We start from the raw sequence: 14,728 nt of genomic DNA, 5'->3' as shown, positions 1-14,728 counted from the left end.
GGCGTGAAACTTTAAATAAGACTGACAGGGCCGTGAATTATAACTGGGAGTTTGGTTTTTATCCCCCAAGCCGGGTAAGTGGCCCCTCAGCTGGACAGATGTGAGCTTAGGGCAGACCGGCTGACAGCACCCATGCCGGATGTCACACCCCCAGGTGGCACACAGCTGGGATTTGCTGCTCTGCGGGCGGAAATGGCCTCGGTCCCCCGTTTGAGTGCTGATTTGACATTCTTCACTTCGCCCATTGGTGGCATTTGCTGCTGGGAAGGAAGTGGCATGGGCGGAGATGATGGGACAGACAGGTGGTTCATCTCCGCAGATCCAGCTCTGAGCACAGTCCGCATGATGTTCAGAAAGACTCTGGTTATGCAGCAGAGCCCTAAGCCCTTGTTAACAGGTTAGACTGATCGGTATAGATGTATCAACCAGCAGGGAGGAAAGTCTCATTCAATACAAGGCAGCTGAATTACTTACTTCAGCTAATATTGGCTCCCCAGCTATTTTGGTATCTTCAGCCAGTACCCTAGGTCAGTGTTTCCCAAACCGGTTGGATGGCTCCACGTTTTTGTGTTATCCCAGTTCCCAGGACACCTGTAAGGCCTTCAGAGCTCCTGACTGCTTGGGTCAGGTGATCTGGGATAACAGAAAAACGTGGAGCCATTCACTGCGCACCGAGGACCGGTTTGGGGAACACTGTCCTAGACCACCACTTCGCTTTTTTTTTCCCCCGCAGTGTTTCCGGATTTCTCCAAATAGCCAGAACTTCTGTCTGCACCCGGGATGTTATCTAAAGATCGATCTTGTCCTTCTGTTGACCTTACTGTCTTCTCTTTTCCTTGATATGTTTAGCAGAGTTGGGCAGACTATTCATCAATTTCAGCAGGTTTGATCATTCCCCGTATAATCATTCTTGCATAGGCACCCTCTTATCTTTTTATCAGCTTAATCTCTAAGTATTTGGTAAGTCAATCAAATCAATCGACTTCCCAATGGGCATAAATATGTTTGATTAGTTCATTCATGAATAGCAAAGTTAAATCCCTTTCTTACCATCGAATTAAACACACAGAAAACAAAGGCCAGGATGTGTAAAGAAACCATTTCAGAGCTTCAGCCGTTTCATTATGCATTTGGCAACAACAATCCTTCAATCTTTAAACACGGTTAGGATTTTGCTTTTTGAAAATGAATGTGTTTGATAATTGTTGACAGAGAGGGGTGGCATGTGGCTGAGGGTGTTGGCGCATGGTGCCTGTAGGTGGCCATCCCAGGGCCACCAACCCAGATCTCAGGGTCAGTGGAGCGATTTTGCCGTTTGGTCTTTGAGACCCTTAATCCCCAACTGCCCCAGAGAGCATCTGACTGTACTGTCCCAAAAATCGACATCTTTGGATAAACTCATCTGCTTAATGAAAAGCACTCAGACCATAGCTCAGTATTTGAAAAAGAACAAAAAAATGTAAGGGGGGGGGGGGCATATTTGTTCTTTTCCATGCTGTTTATCGTTATTTTTCCCATCCAGACTAAAACACATTTAATGGACCTTAACCCATCTCATGTCAATCAGATCAGAGCCCATTTTGAACTGTACTTTTTGGTTATGCCAGCCGACATATTTAAAGTTACATTTACACTTTTAGTGGACGCCTCTCTCCAAAGCAACATACCAATGAATTCAACAAACAATTATTCAGTTATTCAGACTTTGTGAAACTTAGATATACTCACTTTTACTAACCTAGACAATAGGATATGGCAGTGCTTTTAACTAGAAAGTAATCTACATCAGCATTTGTTGTAATTGTACACCAGCTGTAGACAATATCCACTATTTGAATTCCTTGGTTTATAGGGAAGCTTTAATTTCCCTGGCTGTTTTCCTGCAGGCCGCCTCTGCCTTTAATGTTTGCATGAAGCCTATAGGACGACTCAAAGTAATATTTAAGCATTTTCAAGCCATTTTAAGCATATAAACATGTTTGTTTGGTTATGCCGTTACCATGTAATCACTGGCTGTTGCAGCAGTTTTTGCTTTGACCAGCACAATCTGTGGTAAACCATTATTGCTCATGGTCATGATGACTGGGACACAAGTCGTAAACACCAAGAATGTGAGCATTATATTCCAGAATAAGCAAAAGCCACAAAATCAACCCTATTGTTTCCGATTTACTTTGTTCCTTTATTTTCCGTTCGATATTTGTAGCTAGTTTGATATTCGCTTATTTGGCAAAAAAAAAAAATGCAAGTGATTAAGTGCAAGTGAATTTAAGAACTCAATCCCTAACCCTCCTTTAGGGGAAGTTGATGACATGGTAGTGAGGAAGCAGGGTCTACGATCAAAGACCAGCGGGTTCATCTCCTTGCAATTTGTGGCTGGTTCCCGAGAGACGAGCCGACCATAATAAAACATTGGGACGTTCAAATTGGACGCACGGGTGAAATCCTCAACATAAGCAATTTCACAAAGCAAAATCGACATTAATGCTTAGCACTGAAATGTGATCAAGCCCAAATACATTAATGGCTTGTAACTGATAAAATCTGTCGGTCTCTGAAGTTCCAGCAGAATGTTGACCTGGTCTATTGATCCAACTCCTTCGAAGTTGCCTTCATGCTTTTTGGAGGTGATGGGTAGAGCCTAGCGTTCCACCACACCACATTTATAGCTTTGCAACAGACAGCAGAATCCCTGCAGTCGTTTTCCTTGCCAGAACCAGGCACTAAGCATAGCTTGTACAGTATCTAGAGCTCAGTGATTTATTCATAGCAGCTGGACCCTCCAGCATGGCCACTCAGAACGATAAGCAAACCCTAACTGGTCACCAATTAAGCTGGTCAGGATGGCAGGGCAGTTAGTCAAATACTCTGCATGGATGGATCAGTAGAGGCCAAAGATTAGATTACTGTATCTGTTAAATGAAGACTGCATATTTTGCAAATGGTACTTTTAGCTCTGCTTGGGTATAACATTATGAATCTTGTGTATAGAATCACTCAGGGAACATGCACAAGTTAAGCTCAATGAGCATTTATTTCATGTACAGAAGGGCTGTAGGCAGTCTGAAGGTGCTCATTGTTCCGGGGAAACAGGCTCCTGTAACCCACAGAAAACAGGAGGTGATTAACATGGTCACAGTGCTACTGGGGCTGCATGATCACGTGGCGATACAGCACATTCGCGATAATCACCAGGACGTTACATGATAAACGTTTATCCAGATACCCACTAGACGTTTACTTGCACCCACAGTTTGGTGAGCAGATTAGTAGCACACCTAACATGTTAGAGATGCCCAAAAAACTTAACCTGCATAGATTCGCCACATCTCTGTGCTTGTTAAAATTGTTTAGTGGCGCATGTTACACTTCGGGTAAATCATGGAAGCGACAGGCACTAGTGGCGGTGGAGAAAAGGACAGCTCAGCAGCCACATCTTAAGACACTGGATAAACAGGGAAAGACGATGGTGTGGTGGTACTTTCTGCAGTTCGAAGTCCGACCCATCTATTAAACATGAGGGTACGCAGAATTCATACAGATTACCAACTTCTGGGCTTCAATATTTCAGGCATGCTACAAATCTGCTTACCAAACTGTGGCCCAAACTAAACATCCATATAATATCGAAAATCTTATCCGTTCACACCTGTTACCTAAAGCCCTGGTGATCATTGTGCATTTGCTGCACAAATCGCAATGTGACGGCAAGCAGCTGTAGCACTGATGAAAAAGGGCGACTGCAAAAATGATGACCAGAGCAAAACTCTGAAGATGCAGTTACCTCAGGGCTGTGCGCCTCTGGGGGGGAGGCAGAGGCCTGTGCTGGGGGTCCCTCCACCCGAGCCACCATCTCTGTCTGGGGAGTCGCCCTGGTGACGACAGGTCCAGGCAAACCAAAAGCAGAGGGGTTACAGACGGACCCTTAAAGGGAGGACTAAACAGGGGCTGCTTTGCAATGTCGCTGTTTTTGGCCAATCCAAAACTATCCCATTTCACACAAGATCACTTCGCAATGAAATTCAAAAAGCACTGGTATGGCCTGGATCAAGTCTACAGCTGAAGGCCACTGACGCAGGTTTAGATCTTAAGCAAGGATCACGTCCACAGTGACTCCAGGCCATCAGAACTACACAGCTCACCTTTTGCCTGCCGCCTTCCTCTTCCTGATGAGGAACACGGCCGCAGCGGCAATGACGACCACAGCGGCCAAGGCACCGCCAGCGTAGGTGAGCAGTGGCTGGACCGACGGAGCGCCGTCTTCGCAGAACGTTCCCCGAAAGCCTGAGTGGCACTCGCAGGCGGTCCCCCCGTCTGGCACAGTCATGCATTTCCCCCGCCCACCACACAGCCTCTCGTCACACGGCGCCGATTCCAGCTCGCGCTGCAAGAGGTCGTCGAGGGACGTGGGAACGGCAGAGCTGGGAGTGCTGAAGGAGGGTCGGGGACCTCTGGGTCTCAACGGGTCAACGGTACCTGTAAGTGGGCGGGGGGGGGGGGGGCATTTCAATATGTCAAGGCTCTATGTGTCTTATAGAAAGTTACATAAAGGATTTTCTAGCTAACAGATCAGTGATTCTTTGATAAGTAGGAAAAAAAAAATAAATCTCTTAATTCAACCATAAGCACCACCCAGAATCGTGCATGCGTTTCTGGACAGGGGTCTTACAGTTCTCATCTGAGTGGTCCGGACAGTCGGGATGACCGTCACAGAACTTCGCGGCGGGGATACAGGTCTGGCCGTCCCGGCATGCCTTGGCGTCAGGGGGGCAGGGGTGTCCGGCCACACAGTGGGACTCGTTGGCTAAGCGATGGCCTTTCGTACAGCGGCATGTCCGACCGCCAGGAAATGGCAGACACAGGTGACTACAGCCCCCGTTCCTATCGGAGCACAGATTGCTTCCTGAGGGCACAGAGGGACAAACGTCAGAAACTAACACCTCTGTTATACCTGAAGCAGTTTCTGAAGAGGGTTCTTGCATATTAGGTGCCTTGTGTTCCAGCACAGATCAAATTCAGTATTCATCACGAATCGTACCACTTTCTCACACCAGTGAACAACAAACTAACCTCCAAGCAAGAAGTACTTTGGCATATGCAGCCCTTTGTGTTAACTATGCAATTAACTAACGGCAATACCTGCATCAGGTATCGGGCCGATACTGCACTCAGTAAAAATCATCCAGTTCCACTTAATTGCAACGTTAAAACTCAAAGCCGAGACGTTTTACTGCCCAATCAGACTTTGGCATGTAGTGACGTCAACCAGAAACATTTGGGACAGAAATGTGGAGAACGACACTGACAGTTCGGTATCGGCAATGAGGGGCGGCAGAAGTAAAGCAGACCGAGTAAACCGTTCTGCTAAAGGGTCGAGGAGAAAAGGACAGCAGACCATTTAACAAGCCGTTTGATCAAACGCCGAAAGACAGAGTACATGCAGTTTGCTAATCCTCGCAGAAAAAGGCAGCAACAAACTTTAGCACAAATTCTGGGGATGCGAGAGAAAACGAAACAAGCATTAGTTAGATATAACCAACTTCAGGTTCAAATCACCAATAAAAGTACACCTGGGTGTGTGTTGTCTGACACGCTTTCAGACTCACTCATGCAAGAAAGCGCATCAAATCTATTCAATTATGAACCTGAAATTAGCTACATCAACAGCTCTCCAAGCCACCTTGCCAAATGTTGGCAACCATGTGTTTTGTTTGAAAAATGCACGGCTCAGCTGAAGTGGAGTCATTGTCTGCATTGTTTAATATGTCGGAGTAACATCACCTGTCACATCTCTTCTAAATAAGATCCATCATACCCAACTGTGATAATGATTAAAAGTAATCGGTTCTTTTGGCATTTTAAATGTGGGATTAAGATTAATTTCACAAGATTAATCTAAGCAAAACCAGCACTTAATGAGCACAGACATTACAAACACAACAGGGGTTTTTACAGCTTTTCTGGGGTAGCTGCTGCTGTGAGGATTACAGACCGTCCCGTTGTTTCCTGATGGGTGAGCAGTATGCCAACACGATGGGCCATTAAAAACGAACGGTGCGATGCACTGAAGTACATCACTGCTGGTGTTGGAGGCCCCGGCGGTTCTAGTGTTAGTCATTTGCACTCCAGTCAATTCTGATCAAGTGAACATCAGAAGATAATCAGGTAAATCCAATCTCACCTTCTTGAACGCTCTTGCTATAGGCTTTCATATCAACGATGTTGGTCTTCACTTCAAACCACAGCTGCTTGGCTTGTGAGCCGTCGCTGAACCAAACCTTCGTGGTATCTGAGAGAACACAGCCTCTTACCCTTTGGGAACGAAGTCCGCCGCCTATCAAACCTCTGCTTTACTAGGTCTCCAAAGCCCACCACCCCCCATGTTCAGTGCTGCTGGCCCATCTTATTTTAGGTACATTTCCTGTTTATCCCTATAGATAATTTTTTGGGGGTAGGGGGCCCTTGGGGCTGTGTCACATGACCATCTGTGGATAAACTGGTACCAAAAGACATCCTTCCAATATTCCAAAACTGGAATCCCCGAAACCTTGTCAGAATATAATGCGTTGACATTCAGGAATTTTAGGGATTCTGACTGGTATATCAGGACCATTGTGCAATGGGCCAGTGAAGGGCGGCGGTTTATACGATACCATTGACCGTGACCCAGAAGATCACACTGTCACTGCAAGCCAGGGCGTCAATCAATCTACCACTGGTTTCAAACTCCTTGTATCCAGACCCATCAATGCCAATGGAACTGATGACTTCTTTACCTAGGAGTTCATACATTAAGGATTCGCAGCATCCCTGCACTCTGCTGAAAGCTAACAGGACTATAGAAAAACGCAACTCCATGCAAAGATTCATCACGAAACACTGAAAGGTGGATGACCAACTAGCTCACCAGTGTCAGCCCAGTATAATCTGGACCCATCAGGAGAGAAGGTCAGGGAGCGGGGATTCTGGGCCTTCTGCCAGAGCAGGCTGCGGTTTCTCCCGTCCATGTAGGCACACTCAACCCGTGCCAGGTCGCTGAAGCAGACGCGGCCAGCTGGGGGGTGCAGGGCAACCGCACTGGGGGCCTTCAGGTCATCCAGCAGCACAGCTGTGTAGGCTCCAGAGCCCGAGGTGACATGCAGGCCTGGCTGCTCGCGGCTGCACCAGTACAGGTTGAGGGTGATGTGGTCCACAGCCATTGCGATCACCACATCATCCCCATGCAACTTAACCACCGCATGGCTGTGTTGCAGGTTCCCCTCTTGCAGCTTGAGCGCCTCTACGCTCCCCCGTCCTGCGTCCGAAACATACAGGCTGTGGTTCCACTGCACGTACGCCAACGCTGTGGCTTCGTCGATGCCAGGTAATGCCAGCACATGGTGGTCAGGCCAGTTCTGCCCCACCAGAGTGCCCAGGCTCTGCAGGTATACCTACAGGGGAACAGGCACATGGCGACAGAGGCTGAGAACGAGGCAATCAGGGAACAGACGGGGGGGGACTGCCAACTGAGCAGTGTCATTTAGTCATGGATCCAAGCATGCAGGGTCGCATTGTCTGAAAAACCCCAGGGTGAACAAAATAATTTCACCTAACGTGCGAGTAACTTCTGATTGGGCGAGGCACCCATTTAAAAATTCTGTCATGATTTGACACCACTGGAACTGGTAAGAATGGTGCCTAGTTTTGCTGGCAGAACAAAATTCACATTAGTCAAACCTGACTTTTCCTGTCGCGGGGCCAGCATAAATAGGAATTCTGGGAAAAGTCAGACATGCAAAAGGATGCAGCGTTTATGGCAGTCTCAAACATCACTGCAAGATCATGCATCTCACTGCATCTTTGGCATCGATCGCCAAAGGGACCAAAAAACAATTTGCCAGTTCTCTCCTCCCCCTCCATTATCAGGGGGCCGCGGCCCCTAACCCAGGCAATGAGGGAGGATCCACTGTACATCATTCTCCAGGAACACATTTCACACATGAAGAGCAAATTTGTAATCATTACTGCAACCACCCCTCTCGCATTTCACACATTTCCTGATTACTACTCAATACTTATTTTGAGCTTGTGATAATGCCCAGAATAGGTTGGTCATCTTCAGAGGAACAGCAGATACCTGGGTGACAGAGGTAGGTGACAGGATGTAGATGAAAGCAGAATCCTCCAGCTGTGAGCAGGTGAGCCCATCGTGGCCCAGCAGGAGACCAGAGGGGCAGCGGCACACAGCACTGGGTCCCGGCGCTAGCAGGCAGAGGTGGGAGCAGCGCAGCTGCTCACACGGATGCGACGCATCCTCCTGCAGCAGCTTGTGGACGATCTGCTCGGAAAACAGCCACCTTTGCATAAAACGCGTTGACGACCACTTTACCAATACCTCAATTCTACACATAAGGGCTATAAATGCCCTTTTTGCAGCCACTCAGTTCCCACAACCCAAATTCCTAGGAATCTTTCATAAAGATGTGCTGTCAAGTGATTAGCATGGTCATTAATTCATAAATAGCGCCACCAGGTGGAGATTTAGTATAACACCATTCTCAGACGACTTGTTCCGCTTCATTGTTGGGGTCATTCTCAGTTAGGTTTCTTGGTACAGTTACATAGCAGAAGCTACCAGGTCTGAAACCTGGGTCTCTTGGGAAACCTTGCTTCATCAGCCCACTATCTGACTCTCGACCCAGTCTAATGCCGCGTTCCATTTGAACTTCCGAGTTCCTACTCAGAAATTTGAACTGAAACGCCCCCTGAAGTCGGAATTCCTACTTGGAAAAAAGTTAGGATGACTTTTCAGTCAGGATTGATTCAATGGCCAAACAATGCCTAACTGGGGTAAAACTGGGGCCTGTTTCGGAAAGGATGATTTCTTAGCTGGATAACTTGCCAGATTTAATGTAGTCTGGGCTAAATACAAGCGAACAAAGATAAAGGCAATTAAAACTATGCTAAATTAAATCCACCCAAGATATCCAGCTAAGCAAGAAATAATGCTCTCTGAAACGGATCCCTGGTACTGGCATCTGACTGGCTGTACCGGAACGCTCGTGTGGCGTCATTCCCAGGTGACTTTCAGCCTCCGAGGTAAATGGAACTCTGTCAAACCCTGTGCTTCAGGCTTCAGAGCAGACTTACTCTCACTCCCAAGAGCTGCCCGTCCCGCTTCAGAAGCGTTTCCCGGCCCTTGCCCGTATGTTTGTTGGCCCTCTGCACAGCTCTCCTCTCGGTGTCAGACCAGTAGACCATGTCTTCAAACACTGCCACCGAGAAAGGTCTGGGTGTCTGAGCCAGCTGCAGAAGCTACAGGCATGGGGCGGGATTAAGAACCAAAAAGTTTGATTTGAAAGTTACGCATTTCTAAAGAAAACGCCGATGAATGCTGCAGCGCTACTGAAGGACGTCACTGGTTTGGCAGTCAGTACCTTGATATCCTGTCCGTCTAGTGTGGCTGAACCAATGCACCTGAGTTTCTCATCTGTCCAGTAGATCCTCCCACCCAGCGAATCCACAGCTAGACTGCCAGGCCAGCTGAGTTTGTCACGGACCACAGTCCTCCTCTCCGAGCCGTCCATGCCTGCTCGCTCGATCCGTGGCTCACCACCGATATCGGACCAGAACATCATCCTGCGGGATGAATGATCCACCAGGCATAATTTGAGCCTACAATCTTAGGACCCTTTTCATGGAAAAAAAAAAAAATTCATACACAAGTCAACAGCCCTACACTGTGCATTACAGCAGCAGAAACTCACCCAGTCTCAGGCATCAGTAAGAGAAAACGAGGCTGTTCCAGGTCCTCGTCCACAACTATTATGGAATCCTGGGCTGTAGTTGTGGTGTCAAGCATCACAGCATGAATCTCGCCCATCTCACCATCGATCCAGTACAGGTTCCGCCCAACCCAATCCACTCCAAAGCAGTCTGCCTTGACTCCTACAGTGGATAAACCAGCAGTGTCACAGGGAACGAGCAAAAAGCCAACAGTTAAATGTAAAAACAGATCAATATTGCAGTGATTTTACAAGACCAACAAGCAGTGGATGCAGGGCAGAAATGATCCGTCACAGTATGAGACAAACCTTTTACGATTGTGCCCTTGTCTCTCTTGTCCAGAGAGTTCCACTTGATGCTCTCAGCTTCCAGATTTACCCAAAAGATCTTTTGCTCTTGCCAATCATAGTCCACCCACATGATGGCCTTCTTGCTGGCGGTGGGATGGATGTCTAGGCTAGAACTCCGCAGGCCATGCAGGAGCAATTCATTCTGCATCGAAGCCAGCAGAAGGGGCTCCCCTATGAAGATGGAGCGGGTAGAGGAACAAAGGAAACAATTCTTGGTTCTGCAGGAGGAGGAAAGTTCTACAATGATGTAGACTTCCATAAACCAGGCTATTTAGCACAGTCAGATGTTAGCCATTACGGCAGTTAGCAATTAGCTAACGCTTCAACTTCAGCAATGCTACCAGCAAAGCAAGACATTCAAGTACAAAATAGCACCTGTTATTTCACACCCATGGTCGTCTGCTGCTAGCTGGTAACCTGGGTGGCAGTGGCACCTGTAGGAGCCCTCGGTATTCACGCAGATGTGACTACAGGGAGGCTCCGCAGATTTGCATTCGTCGCTGTCCACACAGGTCACCTGGTCAGCCAGCAGCTCAAAGCCCACATCGCAGCTGCATCTCTAAAGGATCAGATGGGAAGCAATCGTCCAATTATATCGCTCAGTTGACAAAACGCTGCCGTTGTACAGTCTAGTACTGCTTTCCTGTTATTTATTTTTACACCCTACCTGTTGGTCTCAAAGTTAGCTCGATAACCTTCATGTCGACATCCCAAAAGCTTGGGAATGAGTGATAAAATTACTCAAAATACAAAAGTGACATTACATGAAGATTAGGTCTACTACACGTTTGTCAGACAACACCCCAAAAATAGATTTGCTGGTAATTCTGGGGAGGAAGGACAAAAAAAAAAAACTCCACAGCTTAAAGAATCAAATGTCGGGAAGCCGAATCCCTTTAAAATCGCTTACACCAGCAATTCTTCCCATCATTGGTGACGTGCGCCGATCGTCACCTGCCACCACACTTCCACCACCCACCCCCCCCCCCCCCCCCCCATTTTTTGTACCCACCGCGCCCTGTGGTGTGTTGTAGCACTTGAGGGCACACCGGGGGCTTCCAGGACTGGAGCATGCATCGTTATGGCAGGCCGGGCCCTCGTCAGAGCCATCAACGCAGTCGGTACTCGCATTACACACCAAGGCTGGGCCCACACACTCGCCAGTCCCACACTGGAACTGGTGAGAGGGACATTGGGCAGGTGCACCTGGACACAAAATCTGGCTCAGGTGATGCACTGGCCTGTCAGTTACCTTCCTTTACATCTGCACACTGCAGACCCAGTCCATTATATAAAGGTCACACTTGCAAGAGTACTCAATGTTCCCACCTTATGAATGGGTTCCGTTCTGACAGAGGTCATACGTCAAAAGAACAAAGCTGGGAGATGCACGTGAGGCTGGTATGACTGTTTTGCCATACAGTACAGTACTTTCTTATGGCAGATATTACCTGGCGTGTAGCACATAGTGTAGCTCTGGGGTGTATGGCTCCCCATAATTTATGAACATTTCCTAAAACCTTGGTCATATGTGGAAGCTCTTGTAAGTCACATTAGTTGTACAGACTGTCCAACTTGCTAAGGACCATGCAAGCTTATTTAATACAGTAATCATAGCTATGAAAGACCAAATAAGACAATCTAGTGTTAAAATCATGAAATTTCAGAAATTCTGAACTTGAAAATTCTCTCCAAACTGAAATGAGATCTTCAGTGTCTACTGGGCTGACAGGGAAAATGCCTCACATCCAGCCTCATCACTGCGGTCACTGCAGTCCACCTCCCTGTCGCAATGCCAGGAGATGGGGATGCACTGAGTTTTTGAAGCACAGGTCCACTGGAACTCCCCACATGTCACTTGAGTCGCTGGACAGTCCTGCAAGGGTGGCATCTTACAAATGTCTGGAACATTCACTCAGCACCAAATCAGCACAGTGAAACAAATACAAGTTCATGCATAAACGTTAAAATTTGATATTTTTGCAAATGGTGACCTCCGAGCATTTAATTCTGTGTCATGTACGATAATTTCTTCCAGACTGGGTAATCCATAATAAATATTAGTGTTTAACTTGGAGCAAGTTGCACATATGTGGAGGTATAGTACCAGTATACACTAACACGGGAATAGCAGCGAGCTCACCTTCTCATCCGACCCGTCCTGGCAGTCCTCCTCACCGTCACATACCCAGACAGGCAACAGACACCGGCCGGTATCAGAGCAGCGTTTTTGGCTGGGACATCCCGATGACTGGCAGCCCTTTTCATCCGAGCGGTCATGGCAGTCGGCGTGCCCGTCGCAGTGCGAGCTCCCGGGGACGCACTGACCACTGGCGCAATGGAATTCGTCGCTCTCACACCCTCCATCTAATCAGAACGGGTCCGTTAATATCGCATTGAAAGCAGTTCACCTGTTACAACAACCGACTACTCCTTAAGTCACCGTGGCGTTTTCTAGTTTAAATGTAGATTACGCTAGCTGTGCCATAACATTACGCACGTGCTTTTCCTCCAACACTGCACAGCTGACCAGATAACGCAGATAAAATGTCAGTCTGTTCCACTATCACAAGTGAATGCAATCTTTAAAAAAAAAACCCGGACAGAAACCAGGCACACCCCCGCTTACCACAGTCCAGCTCGTCTGCCCCGTCCAAACAGTCCCTCTCTCCATCGCAGCGGAAAGACAAGGGGAGGCAGCGGGTGTCGTCGCAGCGGACAGCGCATTCTTCCGTGAGCTTTCTGCAGTTACTCTCATCTGAGCGGTCCTGGCACTGGGCTGTCCCGTCGCACACCTCGCTCAACTTAATGCACTTCCTGCCGTGGGCGCACTGGAACTGTTCTGAAAGGGTGCGAATATGAAATTAGTGCCGCATGTTCCACCAAAAACCAGCCGTCCAACATTTAGATACTAAGCAATTTACTGACGTAATCTGCAAATTAATTGTACGTGATGCTGCCAATGTGCAGACACGTGTCCTTATCCATTTGGTACAAGTCTTGGAGTGATAAACTAAAGTAAACTTATTTAGGAAAATCGACTTCCTATTCCTTTAATCATATACCTGTGATTTGTGCAACAAGCAATGACTGCTTTTGTTATATGGGAGTGCAGACGCTGTACACACAACCTTTCGGTATCTTGAATTTACACCTGCTGTGCGTGTGGACCTTCCTTGATAAAGTAAATGAATAATTGTCTAAGTGTTTTACATGGGAATATACGCAGCAAGCGATCACACACCTGAGTTGCACTGCATAGGGCAGTCCTCCTCATCGGAGCCGTCCGCGCAGTCCTTCTCCCCATCGCAAAGGTAAATGTTGAGCGCGCAGCCGCGGCCGTCCTTGCACTGGAACGAGCCGAAGGGGCATTTCGCCGGGGCTGGGAGCGAGCCGTCCGCGGCGCTCAAGGCTACGGGGAAGGTCGTATTACGCACATAAGATTAAATCACCAGCAGGACAAAACAGAGTTGTTAGACTCAACCCAAATAAAGAGTATCTTTGCAACAATTCGTAGAAAAAAAATCCCGTGTTGAAGACAACGTTTCCGTTAAAACTGAAAAAGATATTTTATGATTAGGTCGGCTAAGTACATTATAGCTTTAATGTCCACGTGCGTAGAATTTGTAGGCTACGGGTCTCCATTTAATTAATATTCAAAATCCACAGGGCCTACAGTAACATCTGTATTATAAATTTTAAACACATCTTACCTGCGAAATTCCCACAACTCCATAGCGTTAACAGATTTAAAAACACCAAAAGATCCATGGCCCGGGATAAATTATGAAACAGAATGGCTTATACCTCTCTGAGCTTTATAGTTAGGACCACACGCGATTACTTCTTAATTAATTACCGGGTGTTTGGGGGGGGGGGGGGGGGGGTTAGGGTTCAAATTGTGACCTTTTGCTTTAACATCTAAGAAGATAGGTAAAGAAACGTTTAACATTTAGCGTGTTATGGTTTGAGCAAACGCTCTGAATGGATTTTTAAATACCCATAGCTACTTTCGTTTAACGCTGGTAAATAAATGATATATTGTGTAGTTTTATTTGCGCTGTGGCGAATGCCTTCGCTGGTATTTTAAGCACCGTGTTGATTAGCGCTGCTGGCAAGCCAGGTCTCATATACACGTTAATAAAGGCAACGCAAATATTTTCTTACTTCTCTTCCTAAACGTAAAAATATTCCTGTACGGTATCAGTAACCGCAGACATAGACATAAGCTTTCCCAAGTCGCCTTACGTCACGATTGTCATAGTACTGTATACATCAAAAAGAACACGAAACAAACGGCTAGAATTCTTCCAACAAAGCACCACTCAGGTTCAGATGGGGGGACCGTTCCTCCCAATCACGCCCCTCCAGGTCTCACTGTCATTGCCCACGTGAGCATTGAAGCCCCCCAGCTGAGCAAGAGAGTCCCAAGGAGGAGCGCTCTCCAACACCCCTTCCAAGAACTCCAAAAAGGGCTGGTATTCTGAACTGCCGTTTGGTGCATAAGCACAAACAACAGTCAGGACCCGTCCATCCACCCGAAGGCGAAGGGAGGCTACTCTTTCGTCCACTGCAGTAAACCCCAATGCACAGGCGCGCAGCCAGGGGGCAAT

At 47.4% G+C, this 14,728-nt stretch overlaps 1 protein-coding gene across 1 annotated transcript; it reads right to left on the bottom strand.

The window, feature by feature from the left end:
* Positions 1-3,011: 3,011 nt before the first annotated feature.
* Positions 3,012-13,944, bottom strand: lrp13 (low-density lipoprotein receptor related-protein 13). Its single transcript, XM_048979936.1, has 19 exons — positions 13,829-13,944; positions 13,360-13,527; positions 12,745-12,957; positions 12,259-12,482; positions 11,862-11,991; positions 11,128-11,321; positions 10,491-10,674; positions 10,074-10,286; positions 9,747-9,927; positions 9,417-9,618; positions 9,130-9,294; positions 8,117-8,317; positions 6,908-7,430; positions 6,654-6,776; positions 6,182-6,289; positions 4,670-4,903; positions 4,143-4,476; positions 3,785-3,872; positions 3,012-3,097 (listed from the first exon to the last, which is right to left on the bottom strand). Exons 1-19 carry the CDS (start codon positions 13,884-13,886, stop codon positions 3,074-3,076), a joined length of 3,567 nt encoding a protein of 1,188 aa, XP_048835893.1. The 5' UTR covers positions 13,887-13,944; the 3' UTR covers positions 3,012-3,073.
* Between the last annotated feature and the right edge of the window lie 784 nt (positions 13,945-14,728).

The sequence above is a fragment of the Brienomyrus brachyistius genome, chromosome 2 (assembly GCF_023856365.1).
Source record: "Brienomyrus brachyistius isolate T26 chromosome 2, BBRACH_0.4, whole genome shotgun sequence".
Lineage (NCBI taxonomy): Eukaryota > Metazoa > Chordata > Actinopteri > Osteoglossiformes > Mormyridae > Brienomyrus > Brienomyrus brachyistius.
This window is presented reverse-complemented; position numbering and strand designations above follow the sequence as displayed.